The 25,251-nt window shown below is 44.3% G+C and overlaps 1 protein-coding gene and 3 non-coding genes across 4 annotated transcripts; all 4 read right to left on the bottom strand.

Annotated features, from left to right (window-relative positions):
• Nucleotides 1–6,991: 6,991 nt before the first annotated feature.
• Nucleotides 6,992–7,188, bottom strand: LOC120108009. Its single transcript, XR_005509556.1, has one exon. It is a non-coding gene; the product is annotated as a U2 spliceosomal RNA (small nuclear RNA).
• Nucleotides 7,189–9,150: 1,962 nt separating this feature from the next.
• LOC113462526 lies at nucleotides 9,151–9,342 on the bottom strand. The gene has a single exon (XR_003384994.1). It is a non-coding gene; the product is annotated as a U2 spliceosomal RNA (small nuclear RNA).
• A 2,726-nt stretch (nucleotides 9,343–12,068) lies between these two features.
• LOC120108008 lies at nucleotides 12,069–12,265 on the bottom strand. The gene has a single exon (XR_005509555.1). It is a non-coding gene; the product is annotated as a U2 spliceosomal RNA (small nuclear RNA).
• Nucleotides 12,266–15,943: 3,678 nt separating this feature from the next.
• LOC120108004 (putative pentatricopeptide repeat-containing protein At1g31840) lies at nucleotides 15,944–18,752 on the bottom strand. The gene is given in 2 exon segments (XM_039121531.1): nucleotides 15,944–16,614; nucleotides 16,616–18,752. Coding segments are annotated over 2 exon segments (2,520 nt in total). The 5' UTR covers nucleotides 18,695–18,752; the 3' UTR covers nucleotides 15,944–16,173.
• Between the last annotated feature and the right edge of the window lie 6,499 nt (nucleotides 18,753–25,251).

Genomic DNA, 25,251 nt, shown 5'->3' with positions numbered 1-25,251 from the left:
GAGTTTCTATGCAGTGATCATCAAATCAGTCCTTAATTAGGTGATTTTCCCTCATTTGGCACGATTATGGCATGGTTTTTAGGTGCGTGCCAAGGTTAGAGACGACTCGAGTAAGTTTCAGAGCCAGCTCCTAAGGGGGAGTCGACTCGCGCATTAGCGGGAGTCGACTCGCAAAGTTGGCAGCTGAGGGGGAGTCGACTCGCACACTGTCGGGAGTCGACTCGAAGTCTACATGCGCTAACAGAGAGTCGACTCGCGCATACTCTGGAGTCGACTCGAGGTCGAGTCGACTCGCGACTCAGGGGAGTCGACTCGCAGTCGGGATCCGACTTTTTAACCCTAGGTTTGTCGTTTCGCAAACACTTTTCCTCAAGCCGCCACTGTTCACAAAGCCCTAGAGCCGACTCCTAGGTCATCCCCGATCGTCTCCAAGACCTTTTCCCGTCGATTCTTCGCCGGACATTGAGTTTCCGTCCGTTCCTAGGTCATTTCCGGTCCGTCCCGAGCTTCCTCTGTCGGTTCTTCACCGTCCTCTAGGTATTTTTCTTTCCGTTTAAGTCAAGATGCCTCGTAAGACCGTCGTTAGGAAGAGGTCCCGTCCGGAGGCCGGTCCCGAGCGACGCTCCAAGGCGCGGCACGATCCCGCGAGGCAACCACCTCCGGATCGGTCCCCGCCTAGGGTGGTTCTCGTTAGGCCGTTGGCCGGGAAGGCCGTCACCTCCGGGAGGTTTGTCGATTTCGACTATCTCTCCCGGGAGGGGTTCACCATAGGCGATAGGCTTAGAGCCCAGGGCCTAGAGTACTTCCTCACCTTGGACCTTCCCACCTATCCTGGCCTAGTTCAAGAGTTTTACAGTACCGTCCATCGGGGAGATGGAGGTATCGAGGGTACGGTAGTAGGTGTCCCGTTGCGTGTCACAGAGGACCTCATTGCCCATATCCTTCATCTTCCATTAGTAGGGGTGGCTCCCGCACACCCTGAGGATAGAGTTGCGGCCCTTACGGTCGTCTTAGGGCATCCACCTCAGTCCCCTCTAGATGAGGTATCTGCTAGCTCACTTCCTATTGAAGTAAGAATTCTTTTGAGCATTCTGTCCAGGTCCATCTTCCCTAAGACAGGGAGATTTGATTTTGTGAATGAGAGGGACTTAGCTATTATGTCTTATATCCTTCAGGACACCCCGATCAACTTTCCAAAGCTAATTTATAGGTATATGTGTGAGCCCCTAGATAGACCTAGGCTCTCACTCCTATACGGGATGTTATTCACTCTTCTTTTTAGGCAGTACGAGATTCCCATTCCTGAGAGGGAACCCTCTCGTGCCTTGCGATGGACTGATCGCTTGTGTACGGGGACTATGCACAGGATGGGATTTCGGAAGAGAGAAGGGATCTGGGTTAGGAAGTCTACTCTCACTGCTCAGACCACCAGACCATCACCCAGTCCTGAGCCAGATTCAGACTACCCAGACCTTCCAGACCATCCAGACCTCCCATCCACTCCTCCTGCTCCTACCACCTTTGCCGGACCTTCCTCCTCAGCTACACCATCTATGGAGGTTCGGATTGATCCAGTGCAGCTCCGGGAGCTGCGGCAGGAGATCGTCCGAGATCTGAGGGACGAGCTGCTTCGGGAGCTCCGAGGTGCGGTGCCTGCTCCCACTCCTGCACCCGTATCTTCTCAGTTGGTCCCTTCCTTGACAGCCGTGACTGACATGACGGCTCATGTACGGGAAGAGATCTACAATATCCGGAGTTTGGTCCAGGCCCAGTTCCACAGCATGAGTGAGGTCACGAGCTCCACTCGACAGATGCGAGAGGAGATAGGTCGTGACATGCACACCACCACCGAGGGGGCCGAGCGCTTGTCGAATGTACTCATCGACAAGCTGGACGCACTTCAGACATCGGTGACTGGGCTTCAGGCGTCGGTGACAGAGCTCTCCACTACACATAGCAGAGCCACCACGTCTATCATCGCACAGCTTGGCCATGTGACAGATGCAGTCACCCTCCTCATGGAGCAGAGCCGATTGAGAGGAGGAGCCACATCCTCGAGAGGAGGAGCCACATCCTCCAGAGGAGGAGATGCATCCTCGAGAGGGGGAGCCTCATCCTCGAGGAGGCCATAGATGTTTTTGTGTTTTGTCTTGTTTTGCTTTACTTATTGTATTCTCAAATGTATTCACATTCATATCAATACAATGAGTAGACATTTTATCTTCAATTATGTGCCATTTGATGTGCCATTTGTTGATTGTGTGTGATTACCTCCTTTTTGGTATGATGACAAAAAGAGGGAGAAATATGTATAAAATATGGTAAAATATGTAAAAGGGGAGAAATATTAAAAAATATGTAAAAGAAATCAATGGAAATCAATATAACGATAAACTCTTAAAAACACACACAAATTTGTTCTAAGAGGATTCGGTACCTCGAGGCTCATTATCTCTCTTTTGGGGCTCCTAATGGAGTAATCTCCAGAATCTATTCAAGGGATATTCGGAGATTAGCTGAATCCTACTCAAGAACAAATTGACAGATTTTCCCTCTAAAAAGATAAAATTCAGTTCAAAAACTTCAAAGCATTAAAAGGAAATTCAGAGAATCAAAACATAGTTGAATGCATATGTTGAGGGGGAGAATCTGAATTTTAATCAAGCTAAATCATTAATGACATATAAGCCAAACAATTGATTGCATAATATGTACGCTTATATAATTCCAAATGAAAGGGGGAGCTTTAACTCCGAAATTTAATGTTTCACTCCTTTCAAACTTGGATAAATTAAATTATCAGACATTTGAATTCATTTATGGATTTTACTTCATTGTTTTATGAGCAATTCATTTTACATATACTCAAAGTTTTGTCATCATCAAAAAGGGGGAGATTGTGGAGTGATTGATTAAAACCCCATTTGATTTTGATGAGCTCAAAGCAATTGAGTATATCTTGTGATTACTAATGAATTCAATTGAGTGTTTCAGTGAAAATCCTGTCCAAGTGTTTCTAGACTTGGTTCATAGTATTTTGGATAAGTTAAGAAGTCTGCATGAACCAATGTCTGAGACTCGAGTCCACTCCCGAGTATCACGAGTCGACTCCAAGCGTATCAAGTTCACTGGCACGAGCTCGAGTCGACTCCAGATTAGTACGAGTCGACTCCGACTGAGAACAGAAAGAAGAACAGAAAGCTTCATCTCAGAACCTGTCAACGAGTCGACTCCTGAAGTGCGCGAGTCGACTCCAATGTTCACCGAGTCGACTCCAGGGAAGTAAGAGTCGACTCCAAGCAGTCACAGGCAGAAAAGTCAGAGAGCAGTTTTCGGGTCTGAGATTCGAGTCGACTCCAGTGGAACGCGAGTCGACTCCGATGGTTGGCAGGTCGACTCCAAAGAAGGTAAGAGTCGACTCTCAGAGGAACACAAGGAAAAAGTCAGAGAACGATTTTCGGACTCTGAGATTCGAGTCGACTCCCGCAGTACACGAGTCGACTCCGAGACTGAGTGACCATCAACAGACAGAAGACCATGTTACTGCCTCTGAGATTCGAGTCGACTCACAGACAGCTCGAGTCGACTCCAAGACAAGCTACACGTCAAAAGGCAGAAGACCAACTTTCGGAAACTGAGAGCCGAGTCGACTCCAAGGAGGTTCGAGTCGACTCCAAGACTGGATGAGCCAAACGACAGAGAATCGAGAGTTCGAGCTCTGAGATTCGAGTCGACTCCCAGGACAGTCGAGTCGACTCGAGTGGACAAAATTCAAATTTGGATCCACGGACTTCAGTGGATGAGCCGACTCCAAAAATTGCCAGGTCAACTCCAGAAGTTGGCGAGTCGACTCCAGGTCAAGACGAGTCGACTCCCAGTCAAGACGGCAACTTTAATTCAAATTTGGAACAGTTGCCGAGTCGACTCCGGAAAAGCGTGAGTCGACTCCTGCTACAGCCGAGTCGACTCCTGATCGCGCGAGTCGACTCCAACCCACCAACGGTCATATTGTCAGGCTGCGCAGAGTATGCAGAACGGCCAGAAAAAGCAGAGTAACGGCTAGTTTCCGTGGGGATTGGGTTAAATAGCCACAGTGGACTGTAGCAAGGCAGAGAACAGAGATTCCACTCCAAGCATTCAAGTTTTCAAGCTCTCCAAGTGCTCTTAAACGAAAAAGGGGAGATCTGCATTTACTGCTCCAACAACTTCTTCCCAACAATCAAAGCTTCCTCCTCCTGCATTCAAGTCGACCACTCTTTCAAGAGGAGACCGGAGTTCCAGAAGCCATACCTCTTCACCAGCTTAAAAGCGTTTGAGGGCTTCTAACTCCTTTACGATTATATTGTCTTAAGTCTGCTTTTTGAGAAGCTATTTTCTGTTTTCTTCTATCTCTTGTATTTACTTGATTCAATCGGGGGATTGAATCAAGGGGTTTAAGGTTGGTTGGTGAGCCAAGTTAAAACCAACGTGTGTAAGGGTTTGATTGTGAGCCCGGAAAAACAATCGGGATTGGTTCTAGTCGGTGAGCCTGGAAAAACCGACCGAGTTCGTTGTGAGCTCGTAAAACAACAAGTTTGGTTGTGAGCTTGCAAAACAACCGGCTGTAATCCAAGGGGGTTATAGTGAAATTCCCAAGTGAGACTTGGGGAGTGGACGTAGGAGCAAGGGTTAGCTCCGAACCACTATAAAACTTTGTGTTTGTAGTGCATTGTCTCTCATCTTCTTCCCCGCACATTACTCACAGCACTAGGCGTTAATTAAATAACTTGCTATAGTTTTTAATTAATCATCCACAAAGTTTTAATTAGCCAAATTATATTAAAAACCCAATTCACCCCCCCTCTTGGGTTGTCTATCTGGGCAACAATATGTTTTACTTCTAATTCTCTTCTCCATATGGGCTATCAAACCACTCGGTAATTCATGAGAGGGAATAGCTTTAACCCTGCACGAGGTAATGCATTCTTTCAATCGAAGGAAGGCTTGGCCGCCCCAAGGCAGCTCCAGATAAGCACATTCATGAGGAAAGATTAATATAGGATCGGTATTTACCTTTTTTTTTCTTTTTTTTTTTGCTAGGACGGGTGGATCATACCTGATGGGTACGGATACACCCAATAAAGTCAAAAAATAGATTACCACGGAGTGCCAAGGGCAACTCCCCATCTCCAGTCCACAAGGTGCCTCCGGAGTGACAAGCTATATACGCAGCCACCCAATCCGCAGCACCATTGGCTTTACGGTAAATATGCTTGGCCTGAAAGGCCCCACTGTCACTCACCATAGCCTAAATGTCACGGGGCAATGGATGTTCACAGCCGTTACCCCTTGGACCCCTCCGGATCCAACTGATAACGGTGGCTGAATTCTCCTCCAAGATGATGGACCTGGTCTGTAACACGCACCGGGCATGGCGAAGGCCCGCCCAGGCAGCTATCAGCTCCGCATACGGAGCCGAAGTGTCAAATAACTTATTACCCCCAGTAGCCACAACCCAAGCAGACGGGTTCCGAATAACAAAACCCGCACCTCCCCTCGTGCCACTATCCAGGACTGATCCATCAAAGTTGACCTTAAGAAAACTCGGGGGTGGGGGCTTCCAGGTGAAAAACACCGTACGGGATACTGCCGAAACAGAATGGGAACTTCAGATGTCCCGAGCTATCAAGGTCCTTCAAACGAGGATAGTGTGACACAGCTCAACCGTCTGAACGCGAGCACTCTCGACCACAAGTCTCGGCGACATACGTCGTTCGCCGAATGTACGAGCATTCCTGGCCAACCAGATCTGGTAGGCAGTGCAACTCGCTCAAACCGCCTCCTGACGAAGCACTGGGGACTCCGAGCCCTGACACATGGCCTGTAAGAACTGATCGTTACGGCTCCACACCACCTGCGGGACCCCTACCATACGCTAAGTAACTCTAGCCCATGTGCACTGAAACAAGGCATGGTCCACCGTCTCGACCATATACCGCAAACCCCACACTCCAAAGGAATCCTCAATCCTTGACCTCCAAGTACCGCTCTCGTAGGAAGGTGGTCCCAGGCCACCTTCCAGAGGAACAACGCGACCCTCGGGTGGAGTCCCAATCGCCAGATTCAGGCACAATCCGGACTAGGCTCATACTTCCGCTTAAGAATGCGGAAAAGATCGCCCATCCTGACCCTGGTTCTGGTAGAGGAACTCTACACTCGTACATCTGGTCCACCACTCCGTGGTAAAGAGAGGGAACGGACCCGCTCCGCTAGATGCTTCCCGAAGAATTGGGCCAATCGAGTCTCATCCCAACCGCCCCCCCCCCCCTCCCCCCCCTCCGGGGTCATAAGATCACAGACATGTGGTATTTACCTTTCGATCTGCCTCTTTTGACCGATCTTCTCTTCCCTCCGTAATTTGATTTCGTCCATTCTTCTCTTCAACCCGTTCACTCCCATCATTCTGCAGGCCCTTAGCCGCCATCACAGACTCTACCAACTCCCCCCACCGCCGTCTTAGATTCATCTTCTACGCCAGTTGATGCGGAAGCCGGCATTGCTGGATGGTTCAACGTCGGTGCCTGAGTCGGGGCAATTTGGGTGTGTGGGGAGTTCTTCTTTTTGCCAGTTGGATCCTGTGCCCAATCGATTTGGCCCAGCCCAAATCTTGGACTCTACGTTGCAGTCTTCCGAACCAAACCCAGAGCGAACTGCATGGGCCCTTTTGAGAATGGGCTGAGGTCGAGTTCGATTAAGATGAGAATCCATGCCATCGATGGCAATTTTTTCCATTGAATCCCCGTAGCAGTCTCCTCTGATTCCTTGCCTTCGTTATCTCTCATAATGATACCTCTTTCCTTCTTTGTAGTACCGCACGCACAACAATAGATATGTATGCCTTCATAGGCAAATGGTTGCCATATTGGAAATCTGAATACAAAGTGATCGCCTCCAATAGGAAAGCCCTCGAAGTCCTGCCAATCTCTGCTAAAGTTTTAAAGATTAGATTTGGTAGGGGTGCGCCAGGCCCGTGCAGCAGTGCAACGCATGGGCGACGCTCGAGGGCCCCGATGGCAAGCCACCGTGATGGGCTCTCCCACACAAAAAATTAATTTAATATCATGGTGGGCTGATGGCCCACGTATCAGATATTAAACTGATAAGAACAGATACTACACTTGATCTTAGCCAAAAGGCCGAGAAAGGTATGATTTCAAAAGGAGGCTTCGACCTTCGTTTATCGCAACAGTGGCTCCTCCCAATAGCTCCCCCTTCCGATGTGGGACTAAATGTTATCAAGGAGTTTCGAATTTAGCCCTTTTCTTTCTATTCCTCCCATATTTTTGATATGCTGCAAAACAAATTGCATTGATGGCAAATTCTAATAGGCCAAGATAGAATTTTTGCACAGCTAACAAAAATTTGCCATAGCCAAATGTTAAATTTTCTATGACAAAGATGTTAATGGAAAGATCGTTACTTTCTGTAAGATAGATCGCTACCATTTACACCAAGATTGAGAGCTCGAAGATAGTAGCCTAGCTATAGCGTAAGCGAATTGTCTATTGTTGCATCCTATCTTATGATCCCTCTGAAAATTAGTCCGTTAACAGGGCCTACAATTATAGTAATTGTCAACTTGATGGTGCCGAGTCATATTTCATCCAGAGCTGCCATGGATTTAAAAGACTTCTAACTAGATAGGGCAAGCGTACGATCACCTCAAAGCTCTAAGCAACCAGGCATTTGATCCTCTATCTTGCAGTTCAAATAGGGTCTCCGGATCACCTTTGAGCTCACAATAGCCAATTCTACTTGATTAAACTCCCCGCCAGCTCGAGCCAACTTGAAATGCCATACTAAGCTCAAGGCAGCTAAAATGCATGGTTGCATCTTGTCGCAAGTCATTTCCTTCTTGTATTAGATATAAAATCTAATCTGTTTGGAAATTTTACAAAAAGGATCCGATGATTAGTTCCCTGTAGACAACTCCAATTTCTTTGAATAGTGTTTTTTTCTTATTCTTATTATTTTAAATAATGCATATGATTTGAATTCTGGATCGAGGAGGTACCAACCAACTGAGCTAGCAGTTGTTACATTATATTTTTGGAGATAGAACGTGAGACGGAACCTTGATAAAACTTCTTTCTTTCATCTCCTGTACCTACAAACCTTCCTTTCATGAACATTCTCTTATGTTTGATGCAAATATTGTTTCCTTTGTCACTGACGGTTACTGGGTTAGGAGGAAGTTTTGTGAATGCTTTTGGAGAGGACGCTGCTAGGTCCATTAAGGCGACTCCTGTGTACCAATATTGACGGAGCTGATAGGTTTAGGACGAGGGATCGGAGTTGTATCTTTCCTGCGAAAAAAAAAAATACCTTGCTTTGTGCCAATGCATTATTGAATCATTTACTAGCCATTTTGAGATCTGTGTAGGCATATGGATGACGGCTTCGGAGCGCTTTAGATATGTGGTGGGCGATCTTAGGGCTCATTTGGTTCGCAGAAAAATTTTTCTTACTGAAATATTTTTTTTTTGAAAGATTTCTGAGAATATGATATCTAGAAAAATAGTTTTGGCATGTTTCGTTGATCATAGAAAAGTGGCATATTTTAGAGAGGCTTATATTTAGTTGAGCATTTAGTTTCTCAGAAAAGTTGTATAAAATATCTATTATATATTTAATAAAGAAAAAAAATTTATCTATAGATTTTGATGGTTTAAAGGTGCTTTTTTTTAAAAAAAAACTAATTTTTAATAGGTAGAAAAATAGCTTTTCTCACTACCGCCCATTTTTTTTTTTTTGGTACATCGGCAACTCACCTACACTTAGTATGAACACAGCCCAAAGAGTCAGACAAAAGAGACAAAACGGAGTTGTGGGTCTCCCAAAGAAAATCTCCAGAGTGATGAGTCGCATATGATGCCACTCAATCTGCAGTGCTATTGGCCTCTTTGAAGATATGAGTGGCCCGAAATATAACACACTCATCTAACAAAAAGCGAATATTATGAAGCAACTGTGTCCCCTCGGGCTCCAAGATCCCCTCAATCACTATAGCAGAGTCCCCTCTCAATCATAATACAGTCTGCCTCCAGAAACCTCCCGGCACGGTTGCCTCTTCTAGGCACCCGCCTAACATAATTTAAAGATAAGATTTGGTAGGGGTGCGCCAGGACCGTGCAGCTGCAACGCATTGGCGACGCTTGCGGGCCCCAATGGCAAGCCACCATGGTGGTCCCGCGCCCGGAAAAAAATTAATTTAATATCATGGTGGGCCGATGGCCCATGTATGAGATATTAAATTCTCAATAGCTTCCACTTCTGATGTGGGACTAAATGTTATCAAGGAGTTTTGAATTTAACCCTTTTCTATCTGTTCCTCCCATATTTTTGATATGCTGCAACACAAATTGCCTCGATGGCAAATTCTAATAGGCCAAGATAAAATTTTTGCACAACTAACAAAAATTCACCACAGCCAAATGTTAAATTTTCTATGACAAAGGTGTTAATGGAAAAATCATTACTTGCTCTAAGACAGATCCAATCTCTTTGAATGATGCTTTTATTATTATTATTATTATTTTAAGTGATGCATATAATTTGAATTGAGGAGGTACCAGGCAACTGTGCTAGCAGTTGTTACATTGAATTTTTGATGAGAGAATTTGAGACGGAACCTTGATAAAACTTCTTTCTTTCATCCCCTGTACCTACAAACCTTCTTTCTTTCATGAACATTCTCTTATGTTTGATCCAAATATTGTTTCCTTTGTCACTAACAGTTATTGGGTTAGGAGGAAATTTTGTGAATGCCTTTGCAGAGGAAGCTGCCAAGTCCATTAAGGCGATTCCTCTATCCCAATATTGATGGAGATGATAGGTTTAGGACAAGGGATTGGGGTATCTTTCGTGCGGAAAAAAAATTCACCTTGCTTCATGCCAATCCATCATTGCTTTATGATGGCTTTCAGAGTGTTTTAGATGTGTGGTGGGTGATCTTAGGGCTCGGTTGGTTCGTGGAAAGAATTTTCTCACTAGAATTTTTTTTTGGATTTTTTGCATGGATATCTTTTTAAATATCGAATTTTGCGTGAATACCCTTCCAAAATTGATATTTGCATGTATACCCTCGTAAAATACTTGTTTTGCTATTTTACCCTTTTTTATTTTTATTTTTGCATATATACCTATACCATCTAACGCCGTTAAAAAATTAATGGTTTCAAATTAAAATGACTAAAATACTCTTAATGGGTAGGCATGCAAATAGAAATTTTTATAAGGGTATACAAGCAAATAGTAACTTTACAAGGATATTCATACAATTTTCTATATTTAGAAGGGTATATACGCAAAAAAAATAATCCTAGTAGATGAAAAGAATTTAGATATATTAATTAATGTGATAGCCTTTATAATCCTATATTTATTGGGAAATGCATTTGGTTCTATGACCAGAGGCCTGTTTCTTTATCATGAATATAACAAAAATATACAATAGGATTCACAAATTGGCTGTATCTGATGGACTCTTCGTTGTGAATGCTGTGAGTAGGTCTAGATCTCAGCTATTCTGTTAACTGATTGTATTGAGCTTCTTCTTTAAATTCTAATTTTATGTTGGATAGTGTGTTACTTCTATGAATTAGCATATAATATTCAATTCCAAATATTGTTCTATGTGTCTATTAGAATGAAATGTGAAGCATTTCATAATCAAACTATATTAGAGTCAGAGAAACAGATGGTGTGAATTATTATTATTATTATTATTTTGGTTTAACAGATATTGCATTGAGCTTGAGTCATCGTTGTTTACTTATTTTCAAGGTAGATATCTAGCTTGCAGATCCACTTGGCATATCTTTTAAATTTTTTGTTGTACCCTTTTTGATTAAACATAGAGTTGCATCCTGACAATGAAAGATAAGAGAGATTTGGAAGATTTGAAGAATGGATTGCGTTCACGACTAATTTTTGGAGAGGATAGATTTAGGAGTAAGAATTGTTTATCATTTATTGGATTATAGAACAGGAAGGAAGGAGGAAGGAGATCGCGAGCGAGCTGTATCGCGTTTTCGGGCCGACCTCGCTCCCCATGGCCTGCGTGATCTTGATCTCGCTCCCCATGGTCCGCGTGATTGCGATCTCGCCATTGCGATCGCGATCCCGATACGCGGGGGGCGGGCAGGGGGGAAGTCGCCGATGGGGGGGGGGGCGGTGCGGGGTCGGGGGGAAGCCGGGCGCCGCGCCCGGGGGGGGGGGGGGGTGCGTCGGGGGGAAGCCGGGCGCCACGGGGGGGGGAGCCGGGCACCGCACAGGGCGGGGGGGTGGGGGTGGGGTGGGGGGACGCGGCGGTGCGGGTCGGGGGGAATCCAGTGTGTGAGAAGGGTGAGGCTAATAACGTCATTTCAAATTTTAATTTTATTTTTAATTAATATAAATATGATTTTTTTAATACTGTTAGAACTATTAAGGAAATTTGTATAATAACAGAGTTTGATGAGGATATACATGCAAATATCAATTTTAGAAGGGTATTCACGCAAAATATGATATTTAGAGGGATATCCATACAAAAAACCCTTTTTTTTGAAAAGATTCTTGAGAATATGATGTCTAAAAATATGATTTTAACATATTTGGTTGATCATGAGAAAGTGACATTTAAAAGTAATTTATATTTAGTTGAGTATTTACTTTATCAGAAAAATTGCATGAAATAAAGAAAAAAATTCTACCTATATGAATTTTAATGGCTTAAAGTTACTTTTGAAAAAAAAAAATAGCTTTTCTCATTAGAATGCTACTTTTCCATCTTGTCATAAGCCTCGGTCCGTTGTAGTCTTGAAGTGGAGAGTAAGGTGGTAGTAAGCATCGCTTCGCCCTTCTGCCATCCATCGCCATTTTCGATAATCTCTACCCCTCCTGGATCGACCTCTCTCCGATGGTTGCCTCTACCAGGCCTCAAGAGTCAGCCTGCAGCCACCCCTTCGCCCACGCAGGCTGAAAGTCTGAAACCCCGCTACGAAATGAGGCGAAGAAAATGAACAAAATTTAGAGCTTAGATTTGGTAGGGGTGCGCCAGGCCCGTGCAGTAGTGCAACGCATGGGCGACGCTCGAGGGCCCCGATGGCAAGCCACCGGGGTGGGCCCTCCCCCACAAAAAATTAATTTAATATCATGGTGGGCCGATGGCCCACGTATCAGATATTAAACTGATAAGAACAGATACTACACTTGATCTTAGCCAAAAGGCCGAGAAAGGTATGACTTCTAAATGAGGCTTCGACCTTCTTTTATTGCAACAGTGGATCCTCCCAATAGGTTCCACTTCCGATGTGGGACTAAACGTTAACAAGGAGTTTTGAATTTAACCCGTTTCTATCTCTTCCTCCCATATTTTTGATATGCTGCAACACAAATTGCCTCGATGGTAAATTCTAATAGGCCAAGATAGAATATTTACACAACTAACAAAAATTCGCCACAGCCAAATGTTAAATTTTCTATGACAAAGGTGTTAATGGAAAATTCATTACTTGTTGTAAGGCGGATCGCTACCATTTACCCTGAGATTGAGAGATCGAAGATGGTAGCTTGGTTATGACGAAGGCAAATTGTCTATTATTGTCGCCTATCTTATGATCCCTCTAAAATTTTTTTCATTGACGGGGCCTATAATTATAGTAATTGTCAGCTTGATGAACTGCAATAAACAGACTCTTGCAAATGCAACAAGTGATCTTAAGATTCCTGAGGCTCGGATTGGAAGAAGCACGGAGTCATATTTCGTCCAGAGCTGCCATGGATTTAAAGGACTTCTAATTAGATAGGGAATGCGTACGATCACCTCAAAGCTCTAAGTTGCAACAAGGCATTTGATCCTCTATCTTGCACTTCAAATAGGGTCTCCGGATCACCTTTGAATTAACACCAGCCAATTCTACTTGATTAAACTCCCTATCAGCTCGAGCCAACTTGAAATGCCATACTAAGCTCAAAGCAGCTAAAATGCATGGTTGCATCTTGTCGTAAGTCATTTTCTTCTTGTATTAGATATAAAATCTAATCTGTTTGGAAATCTTACAAAAAGGATCCGAGGATTAGTTCCTTGCGGACAACTCTAATCTCTTTGAATGGTGCTTTTTTCTTCTTATTATTATTATTTTAAAAAATGCATATGATTTGAATTCTGGGTCGAGGAAGTACCAACCAACTGAGGTAGCAGTTGTTACATTATATTTTGGAGATAGAATGTGAGACGGAACCTTGATAAAACTTCTTTCTTTCATCTTCTGTACCTACAAATATTCTTTCTTTCATGAGCATTCTTTATGTTTGATACAAATATTGTTTCCTTTGTCACTAATGGTTACTGGGTTAGGAGGAAATTTTATGAATGCTTTTGGAGAGGAGGCTGCTAGGTCAGACATCTCAGCGGCGGGATTGGATACCCGCATCAGATCGAAGTTCCATTTTTTTCCATTAAGGCGACTCCTCTGTCCCAATATTGGCCGAGCTGATAGGTGTAGGAAGGGGGATCGGAGTTGTATCTTTTGTGAGAAAAAAAAAATCACCTTGCTTTGTGCCAATCCATCATTGAATTATTTACTAGCCATTTTGAGATCTGTGTAGGCAGATGAATGATGGCTTCGAAGCACTTTAAATATATGGTGGGTGATTTTAGGATTCATTTGGTTCGCAGAAAAAATTTTATCTCGCTGAAATATTTTTTTGGAGAAGATTTCTGAGAATATGATATCAAGAAAAATGGTTTTGGCGCGTTTGGTTGATCATGGAAAAGTGACAGCTTATATTTGGTTGAACATCTAGTTTCTCAGAAAAGTGTATAAAATATCTATTATATCTTTAATAAAGAAAAAAATAACCTATAGAATTTGATGATTTAAAGGTGCTTTAAAAAAAATTCTAATTTTTAATAGGTAGAAAAATAGCTTTTCTCACTACCGCCCAATCCTTTATTTTTTCTAGTGCGAACACAACCCAAAGAGTCAGACAATAGAAGAGAATACAAGAGAGACAAAACGGAGTTGTGGGTCTTCCAAAAAAAATCTCCGGAGTAATGAGTCGCATATGATGTCGCCCAATCTGCAGTGTTTTTGGCTTCTCTGAAGACATGAGTGGTCCGAAATACAACACATTGGCCTAACAAAAGGCGAATATCATGAAGCAATCGCGTCCCCTTGGCGGCACTCTCGGGCCCCAAGATCCCCTCGATCACCATAGCAGTGTCCCCCTCAATAATGATGTGATCTGCCCCTAACACTCGTCTGGCGTTGCAGCTGCAACACTCGCGGGCCCACAAAAAATTAATTTAATATCATGGTGGGCCGATGGCCCACGTATGAGATATTAAACTCCCAATAGCTTCCACTTCCGATGTGGGACTAAATGTTATCATGGAGTTTTGAATTAAACCCTTTTCTATCTGTTCCTCCCATATTTTTGATATGCTGCAACACAAATGTCTCGATGGCAAATTCTAATAGGCCAAGATAGAATTTTTGCACATCTAACAAAAATTCGCCAGAGCCAAATGTTAAATTTTCTATGACAAAGGTGTTAATGGAAAAATCATTACTTGCTCTAGGACAGATCACTACCATTTACACTGAGATCGAGAGCTCGAAGATAGTAGCCTATGACAAAGGCAAATTGTCTATTATTGCAGCCTATCTTATGATCCCTCAAAAATTTGTCCATTAAGAGGGCCTACAATTATAGTAATTGTCAACTTGATGAACCACCGCAATAAATAGACTCTTGCAAATGCAACAAGTGATCTTGAGATTCCTGAGGCTCAGATTGAAAGAATACCCGAGTCATATTTCATCCAGAGCTGCCATGGATTTAAAAGAGTTCTAATTAGATAGGGCAAGTGTACGATCATCTCAAAGCTCTAAGTTGCAACCAGGCATTTGATCCTCTACCTTGCAGTTCAAATAGGGTCTCCGGATCACCTTTGAGCTCACAATAGCCAATTTTACTTGATTCAACTCCCAGCCAGCTCGAGCCAACTTAAAATGCCAAACTAAGCTCAAGGTAGCCAAAATGCATGGTTGCTTCTTGTCATAAATCATTTTCTTCTTGTATTAGAGAATATATTGATCAGCAATGAAAAAAGCAAGCAAAACATGAGGTCAGAACCCACAAAAATGTACTAAGAGATGCTCCTCAGATTCATGACAGTGGAGCATGGGACAATAATGAGAATTCTCTTTGGTTCTCATCTAAAATGGGCACCATGAAGTAGGACACTATATGCAATTGAAGAGGCAGGCTTATACTCCCTTTACAATATAACAATTTAAGTTAGCTCACTAAGACTGATACAGGAAAGCAAAAAGTAGGTACTTGTAAGAGCACAATATGAAAGATAAGCCTGTCATATATAGCATCACTTTCCATTGAAATTATCCAACTTTCCAGTATCAACCATTTTCGTGCATGTAACCAGCAAACAGAAAAAGCTGAAAGTAGTTGAAGCCTTTAAGGTGCAGCAAATACTCCACCAAGCAATAAGTTCACCAAAGCAAAGAAATATATAAGCAAACCTATTTTGGATGATGGATAATAATCAGTTCGTCTTTCAGGCCCGAGGAAATTAGGTTTGATCAGAAGGCAAGAAAGAGATACCTCTGCACCAAGATGTATTTTAACATCTACCAAAATCAAAAACAGCATTATCTCTCTGAGAAGGGTCACATAATATAAACAATAAAGTCTACAATCTTTGTTATGTGAATTAATTTTTTCTGGCCAGTCTAAATTATAAACCTGCTCTTGTATCAGTCGAAACACATAATCTGTACAATTGAAAACAAGTAACTCAAAAAGTAAAGAAGATGCCTTTACATGACCTCAAATGAATAACTCCGCACTATGTCAAGCAATGGAAGAGAATATCACAAAGCAGAATGTTTTATAATCAAGTTTATTATTAAATAATCAAAAAATAAAAAACAACTAAATGAATCTTTGTACTGCCAAAGAAAATTATACAACTGAAGAGTCAAAATCTAAGGATGTTTGAAGATCTGGTGCACGTTTAAATTATCTACAATATCAGATGCAAAAGAATTAAATTTCGCCAGAATTGCATATTTTCAGGCTTACATCCAGGAGCATGCTCTGCTCCCATGGAAGACTATTTTGCTAAGCATTTGGTTTTGGTTCACCAACATTTACTACAGAATTGTTTCCATGAAAATACTCTGCAAGTGTGCTATATACAAGACTATCAGGTTTGACACCATCTGCTACCATCTTATTGTAAAACATCCTGGCTTCAGCTAATCTTCCAACTGCACAAAATCCACGAATCAAAATTCCATATGCCACAACATCAGGCAACAAGCCCCTGTTCACAGCGCAGTGAAAAGCCAGTGAAGCTTCTTCCAACTGGCCTGCCTTGCAAAGGCCATCGATAAGAATGCTGTAGCTAATGATATTGGGGGTGACATGATTATTTAGCATTTCTTCATGGAGTGCAATTGCATTTTTGAAATTTTGAGCTTTGAAACGACCATCTACCAAGCAACCGTAGGTGACCACGTTGGGCAACGGACCCTTATCGAGCATTTTATTAAAAAAATAGCATCGCTTCATCCATTCTGCCTTCTTTACAAAATGCATCAATCAGAATTGTGAACGTAATAGCATTTGGCTGAAGACCTCTTTCATCAGGCAATTTTTCATAATATTCAATGGCTTTATCAATTGTTTTCACAGAACAGAAGCCGCTAATCATCGTATTGTATGTCACAATGTCTAGCTCCCATGCCCGTTCATTAAGCTGGCTAAACAATTTAGATGCCTCTTCCACATGGCCCTCCTTAAAAAGACCATTTATTAGAACATTATAAATAAACATATCAGGATCAACACCATTCATAAGCATAATATCATAAACTCTAAATCCGGCCATGACATTATTATGTCTACAGAAGCCGTCAATCAAACTGCAGTATGTTACAACATCTGGCATAAAACCTTTCTTCAGGATCTGAAAGAGAACCATAGTTGCTTCCCTCAATCTCCCTTCATCTGCCATTCCCTTGATAATCACACTGAAAGTAACTAAATCTGGTTCTAGGTTTTTCACTACCAACTGCCTGAAAACCCTTAGCATATCTCCTAATCTCTTCGCTCTACACAACCCATCAATCAACACATTATAAGTTACAGTATTAGATTTCAAACCTGACTTGATAAGTAACCTGAGGGCATCATTCATCCTCCCCAATTTACAAAGACCTTTTATTAACACACTATAAACAAATGCATCTGGAGAAAAGCCCTGGTTTATCATAAGTTCATACAGTTCAAATGCTTCCTTCAAATTCCCAGCATTGCATAGCCCATCAATCAGGCTGCTATATGTCAAAACATTCGGCTCAATCCCCTGCTTCAAGATTCTAGAAAAAATTCCACAAGCCTCAGCAACTCGGTCATTCTGACATAGCCCATTAATCAAAATGCTATAAGTGACAACATTAGGCAATACATCTTCCTCCAACATTCTCTTGTACAACTCGAATGCCTTCTTCACATCTCCCACTCTAACATATCCATCTATAAGTGAGCTGAAGATCACCACATCCGGCTTAAGTCCATCATTTAAGCCCCTTCTAAGGAGACCATGCCCCTCATTCACTCTGCCTTCCTTACATAACCCATCAATCAGAATTCCATAAACTACCAAATCAGGAGCAATGCCCTTCTCTACCATGAGCTCATAAACCCCAACTGCAGAATCCACTCTACTGCCTTTACAGCACGCACGAATCAAAGTACTATAAGTTACCACACTTGGCTCCGGACCAATTTCTAACACCAAATAAAATAAATCAGAAGCAGTACGGAACCGATTCCCCTTGCACAGAGAATTTAGAAACCTATTAAAATCATAAATTCGCGGCACAAAACCTCTCTCCATTAGAACTCTGTGCAAGTTCAATACCTTTTGATCATCTGACTTCCCTAAGAATGCATTCATTAGAGTGTTATAACCATCAGATAATTCTCTGTAAATTTCCAGCATCTCATCGATTTGGCCCACAGTGACCAAAGAATCTAATAGCTCCTCAACTACGAGCGGGGAAATGCTGATACCCATCTGCCGAGCCCGAAGAAAAGAATCCACTGCTCGGTCTGTAATCCCAGCGCGACAGCAGCATTCAGTCAAACAGCTAAAGGCCATTCCAGGATCGGAACATAGCGACTGAGAGCTGCCCGGGAAAGCCGAGAGAACTTCGGCAAAACTGAAGTTTTGGATCATTCGGTCGACGAGTTGGCGCGCAACGTCGAACATTTGGCGGCGGAGGGCGGCGTGGGCGGCGGCGGAGAGGGAAGGGAGGGTGGGGGAGAGGTGGAGGTGGCGCTCGGACCATTGGAGGAAGCGGACAGCGGAGGCGGGATCGGAGCGGAGGAGGAGGAGGCGGAGGACGGCCTCGGCGTGGTGGGGGCGGAAGCCGGAGAGGGAGAGGGGGTCGAGGGGATTGGGGGGGTTTGGGTGGGAGAACGCGGAGGCGATCTCGCGAAGGGTTTGGGAGGAGATGGGGTCGGAGAGTTGGGGGGAGGGGAGGGAGGAGAGGGAGCGGAGGAGGAAACGGGGCTCGAGTTTGAGGACCAAGTGGTGGAGAAGGAGCTTTGGGGAAGCAGCAGCAAGAAGCATGGGATGCGTCTCCCACGGAGAAGCCTAAACGAGGATAGCCGTTTCTTCAAAGGATGGAGAGGGGGTTTAGATTTAAAATTATCATCGCGTGATTGAGTTTTTAGACTTGCGCTTTACGATTGTATTATTATTATTATTATTATTATTTTTGCGCACCGGCTCCTCACACCAAGTTTATATAAGTACAGTTAAAAAAAATCAGAAAAAAAAAATTGAGAAAAAAACATCTGCTTGATTCACCCAAAAGAAGTCCTTCGAGCAATGTGCCGCGTAGGAGGCTCCCTAGTCTGCAGCTGAGTTGGCCTCCAGGTATACATGTGTGGCCCTGAAGGAGCCGCAGTCTCCTGCCATCTGTCGTATATTAAGAAACAAGGACTGCCCATCCGACTCGAAGAGTTACCCATAGATTTCCTCGATCACCGAGATCGAGTCACCTTCTAGGTGGACGTACTCCTTACCCAGAGTGTGCCTCGCGAAGGAAAGTTCCTTCCATACCGCCTGCAGCTTCGCACTAATAATAGAGGTGTCGAAGATCCGTCGACTGCCAGCCGCTACAAACCTGGAGTAGTGATCTCTGATAATAAAACCCACCCCCCCCCCCTCTCGCCTTGCTCAACTGCACCATCATTAAAATTCACCTTGAGAAAGCTAGAGCGTGGAGTCTTCCAGGAAACATAAGCAAACCTAGCCACTGTCACAGCTGGATGGGAGACCTAGGTGTCCCTAACCGCTTCAAGGGAATAGGATATTTGATAGGGACATGGGAGCCGATTATGTCCCCGCTTAGTCCACCATTTTATTTTTCATATTTGTTTTATGTTATTTCTGGGCTTGTTTTGCATTTTAGGGCTTATTTATGTTATTCGTGGGCTTATTAGGATTTATTTCTGTGTAAGGGGATTTATGCAAATTGTATATTTGGGCCCTATATATAGGGAACTATTTTCATGATTAGGGTTTAATGAAAGATTAAAAAATCCTTTTCCCCTCACGTCTCCCTCTTCTTCCTCCTCTCTTCTTCTTCCCTTTCTCCTCCTCTTTGCCTCTCTTCCTCTTTATTCTCCTCTTCTTCTTCTTCCCTCTTCCTCTATCTTCGTATTTAGCAGTTGCAGCAGTCATTCCGCGTAATGACTGCTGCTGCTAAATACGAAGACAGAGGAGGAGGGAAGCAGAAGAAGAGGAGAATAAAGAGGAAGAGAGGCAGAGAGGAGGAGAGTGACCCCTTCCCGTGCCTCCCTATGCCGTGGGATTTCAAATCTCATCGGAAGAAACACCGAGACAAAAAAAAAAAGAAAAGAGAACTGTTCTTCATCGGCTGGTTCTTCCCCGTCGTCGCACGTGAGCCACCACCGCCATCCGTCGCCGCCAGCACCACTGAACCACCTCACAACGCCGCCACACCACTGACTGCTGCCGGAGAACCCCGTCGGTGTATGGTGGAGCAGCGCCGAATTTCAGGATTCTGGTTGGCGCACGAGCTCTACGCGGTACCCCGACCACGGATGCCGGAGCGTGTTGACGGGCCTCGCGCAACTCCTGTTGCCAAAAAGAAGAGGAGCATCGTCGCCCTTCTTTCGGCTCTGTCACTCGGATCCGCCGTAGCAGCCGTCGGCCACCGCACACAGGAATCCACCCGCCGCCGCGTTCGGCCGTCGCTTGTCGCTGCCGACCACGGAGCCGCGGCCGCGAACTCTGTCGCCGTTCTGTTCGGCCGATCCGCGGCTGCCGCCAAGGAGATCGGATCGTCCTCCTGAATCGGTCGGGAGGTTGAAGACGAAGACGAGTAACGGGTTAGTTCTAAACCCGTTACCCACAACCCGGTAGCCCGGGTCCAAAATCCCAAAAAAAAAAGAGCACGTGAGCTGCACGTGCTAGCTCTAACGGGTATCGGAATGGGTTGCAACTGAAACCTGAACCCAATAACCCGAACCCGTAAGGGTTCAAAAAAAAAAAAAAACACGTGCCTTGCATGCGCCAAAAAAAAAAAGTAACACGTGCCTTGCACACACCAAAAAAAAAAAAAAAAAACCCTTACCTCTGTTCATCATCCCGATCAGCCGCCGCTTCCCATTCTACCGCACCGACCACCCTTCGTGAACGCCGTCGCCGCCACCGCCTTTGCCATCAACGCCTCTGCCCTCGTCCACCGTCGCCGCCACCGCTTCACCATCACCGCCTCCGCGCCCGTCCGCCGTCGCCACCCAAGCGCCACCTCTCCACGTCGTCCTGCCGCTTCATCGCCGTCGCCGAGCATCTCCTTCCCCACGGCCGACTACCGCACCGCGGCCACCTCCCTGCTCCGCTACCTCTTCGTCTTCCCCGAGCCGTTGCCGTCGTCGCCTCCACCGCCCGAACGTCTTCTTCTCACCGCCGAGCCTCCTTCGCCGCCCGGGCGTCTTCTCCTCGCCGCCGAGCCCTCCTCCGAGCGCTGTCTCCTCCGAGCGGGTCATCTGCAGCGCCCCTTCGCCGAGCTACATCCGGCCCTCTCTTCTCACTCGAGACCAGGAGGCCTCCGAGTGGTGCCAACAGGTCACACCCGAGCTCCACGAAGCTTGACCCCAGCTCGTGGACAGCAGGCCGCAAGTCCAGATTTCCCCCACCTGACCCGCGCACCAACCTTCCTTGAGCGCGGTCCAGGCCCAGGCGGTTTCAGAACGGGCTTGGTCCAAGCCCATGTGCCGTTTGCTGTAGCGCAGCCCAAGGCCACTCGGCCGCAAGACCTTATTTCAGGCCCGATCCAACACCTTTTTTCAGCCCATTTCAGAAGCATAGGAGCCCTTGTGCTGCAGATCCAGGCCCATCACTCCAGCTAGCTCCGCCCGATGCTAACTTCGTGCTCGGAACTCTATAACGGATGCTTCTGGTTGACTGCATCCACCACAGGTGACAAGTTCTTTTTTCTTTTGGGCTTGTTTATCTAATTATGTTCTAGTTCTCTTGCATGACATTCCTATTTTGCAAACTTACTTTCCTGTCAAACTACAAAATCTAGAACATCTATTACCACACCCATCCTTTTCACCATTTAAATCTAAATATTAAATTAGCACACCTTAGCGACAGGATAATTCTCAACATCCGTCGATCAGATTACTTTAGGATTAGAACGACTGTAATACGTGCTTGCAACCTAACTTCTTATAGTGACTAATTTCCTACTTTAATTCTGAAATAACCAAAGTACAAATTAGTAATATTTAATTTTAAGTTATGTTTGTGAAAATTTGTTGATTTCCAAATTCATAGTAGGTTGCATTAGTAGATTGTCCTGCATTACATTTAGTAAGTTAGGGTTCATTAGTAGCATTGCATGTCTTATCACCAACTAGTATAATCCCTGTATGCCAACCCATAGTGGTCGGGAGTACCTCCTCACTGGCTCTCAGACCCCTTTAACCTCCATGGACCCCAGAGTTCTGCAAGATCTTGTGGAACAAATCGCTGCATTACGAGCTGATCATGACGAATTCAAATGAGAGATCCGTGCCCTAGTGCAACATCCTAGGACTCCTGAACCGTCAACCCCAATCGCAGCTTATCCCGAGCTTGATTTGGCCACACCACCTGTAGCTTTTCCCCATCCCTCTAGGAACCAACTTCCTCCTAATCACCAACGCGATCTTGACGAGCGACTACTTCGTACCGTAAGAGTAGATGCCCCCATATTTGCTGGTCAATTAGAGCCGAGCGTGTACCTTGATTGGAGAGTAGCCATGGATAATTATTTTGAGTGGTACGAAATGACTGATGATAGAAAAGTACGGTTTGCTAAAATGAAGCTTATTGGGCAAGTTCACTGCTACTGGCATAACGTTGAACATATGCATGAGACCCAAAGGTTTCCTCATATCACCACCTAGGAGGATATGAAAGAAAAGTTGAATGAGAAATATCTGCCATTCTCTTACCGACAACGCCTTATGGATAGGTGGCAGAAATTAACTCAAGGGACATCAACCGTTGCCAATTATATTGCACGATTTGAGGAGTTTCATATGGGATGCGGTGTAATCGAAGAGGAGACTGTTACCCTCTCTAGGTTTTAGGCAGGACTCCGCAAGGAGATCCAGAAAGAATTAATCCTTCGAGATATTACCATTCTTGGCCAAGCATACCAGTTGGCTCAATATGTGGATAGTTTCTTACGGATCCCTGTAGTGAGACGTAACGACTTCCGACCCATGATCCTAGGAATCCGACTTAATCAAAATTATCTCTCACAATCCAGATCACCTCCCAATCTTTCGAACCAGTCCGGTTCTAGCCAAGCACCGACTAGGACATCCCCGATGCTTGTCCAAAATTCGTCAAATGATAAAGGAAAGGGCATACTAGGTTCCAACCCTCCTTCGAGAAGCCAAACCCAATATTTCAGGTGCCAGAAATTTGGCCATATAGCGTCCCAATGTAATGCCAAGACCTATCTAATGACTGAACTTGAAGTTGGGACCCAGGAGACTGAATGTGTCGAAGAAGTCTATGAACCGAACATTGAGGATTTTGTAGAAGACTTTGGAGACGAACAGACCGGGTTATAGTTTATCTAGACTGAACCCCAAAATGAGCCCACTGATCGGAATGACCAAAACCCTAGGCTTCATGTGGTTAGGTGTACTCTAGCTCAAACCAAGACTGAACAAGATTGGCGTAGAACCTTCCTATTTTACACGTTTATTAAGATCAATGGTAAAACATGCAAAATCCTATTTGATAGCGGGAGTTGCATCAACGCCACTGCGTCTGGAGTTGTTTTCCGCCTCGGTCTGAAATCTACCCCTCATCCCAATCCATATAAGGTAGCCTGGGTAGATAAGACGTCCATCTCGGTGTTGGAAAGATGCCTTGTCCCGATTCAATTCTTATCTTATAAAGACGAGATCTGGTGTGACTGCCTTCCGATGGACGTAGGTCAAGTCATTCTAGGGAGACCTTGGTTATATGATAGGGACGTCACACTTCATGGTCGGTCGAATTTGTGTAGCTTTATGTTCCAGGGTCGGAAAATTATACTGAACTCATTACCTCCTAGAGAGTCCGCCCATGAAAAGAAGAGTGCTACACTATAGAAAGGTGAGTCACTTCACATCATTACTTCGAAAAAGGTAATGAAAAATATCGAAAGCCAATCACCTGTGTTTGCCCTTGTGGCTAGAGTTATCAATGTGGAGTTGAATCCTAAGCACCCACCCGCAGTAGTCCCCCTGTTGGAGGAGTTTCACTCTGTTTTTCCTAAGGATCTTCCAGATACACTTCCTCCGATGCGTGATATCCAGCACATAATTGACCTCATTCCTGAAGCATCCTTGCCAAATCTTCCCCATCATAGGCTCAACCCAAACGAGCATATTGAACTGAAACGTCAAGTTGACGAACTCCTCACTCGAGGGTATATTCGTGAGAGTTTGAGTTCCTGTGCTGTACCCGCACTCCTCACTTCCAAGAAAGATGGCTCTTGGAGGATGTGCGTCGATAGTCGTGCTATCAATAAAATCATAGTTAAGTATCATTTTTTCATTCCTCGACTGGATGACCTTTTAGACTATATGTCTGGTGCTACAGTTTTTTCCAAGATCGACCTAAAGAGTGGGTACCACCAGATTCGGATTCGTCCTGGGGATGAATGAAAAACTGCCTTTAAGACCAAAGATGGACTCTACGAATGGTTAGTAATGTCGTTCGGGTTAACAAATGCTCCTAGTACTTTTATGAGGGTGATGACATGGATCTTTCAACCTTTCTTGAATAAATTTGTTGTTGTATATTTTGATGATATGCTCATCTATAGTCAAACTCAAGAGCTCCATCTCTCACACTTAAGGCAGGTTTGTGATGTCCTTCGGAGAGAAAGCTTCTTTGCAAACCCTAAGAAGTGTGCCTTCCTGGCTGATCACGTCACTTTCTTAGGGTTCATAGTGTCTTCCAAGGGTGTCTCCGCTGATCCAAAAAAATAAGCACGATAGTCGATTGGCCTGAGCCCAAGACCCTAGCAGAAGTACGTAGTTTCATGGCCTGGCTACTTTCTATCGTCGCTTCATTAGAAATTTTAGTTCAATAATATCTTCCATCATAGATTACATGAAGAAAAGAAATTTTATCTGGACTAAGTCGGCATCCCAAGCATTTAATGAAATTAAATAAAAGGATGACCGAAGCGCTTGTCTTGCACCTCCCCGATTTCACTAAGGTATTCGAGGTCACATATGATGCCTCTGGTGTTGGCATAGGTGGCGTGTTAAGCCAAGAAGGTCACTCTGTCGCGTTCTTTAACGAAAAATTAAGCGATGGTAGGTTGCGTTATTCCACCTATGATAAGGAATTCTATGCGGTAGTGCAAACTTTGCGACATTGGCGACACTATTTGCTACCGCAAGAATTTGTATTGTACTCTGACCATGAGGCTTTAAAGTATCTCAACTTCCAAAAGAAATTGAACCATTGGCATGGCCGTTGGATTGAGTTTTCTTCAAGCCTATACTTTTATCCTCAAATATAAAGTCGGAGTTGAAAATAAGGCTGCTGATGCGCTCAGTCGATGGATCTTCCTTCTATCTGTGATG

Source organism: Phoenix dactylifera, unplaced genomic scaffold, assembly GCF_009389715.1.
Source record: "Phoenix dactylifera cultivar Barhee BC4 unplaced genomic scaffold, palm_55x_up_171113_PBpolish2nd_filt_p 001122F, whole genome shotgun sequence".
Taxonomy (NCBI): Eukaryota; Viridiplantae; Streptophyta; class Magnoliopsida; order Arecales; family Arecaceae; genus Phoenix; species Phoenix dactylifera.
This window is presented reverse-complemented; position numbering and strand designations above follow the sequence as displayed.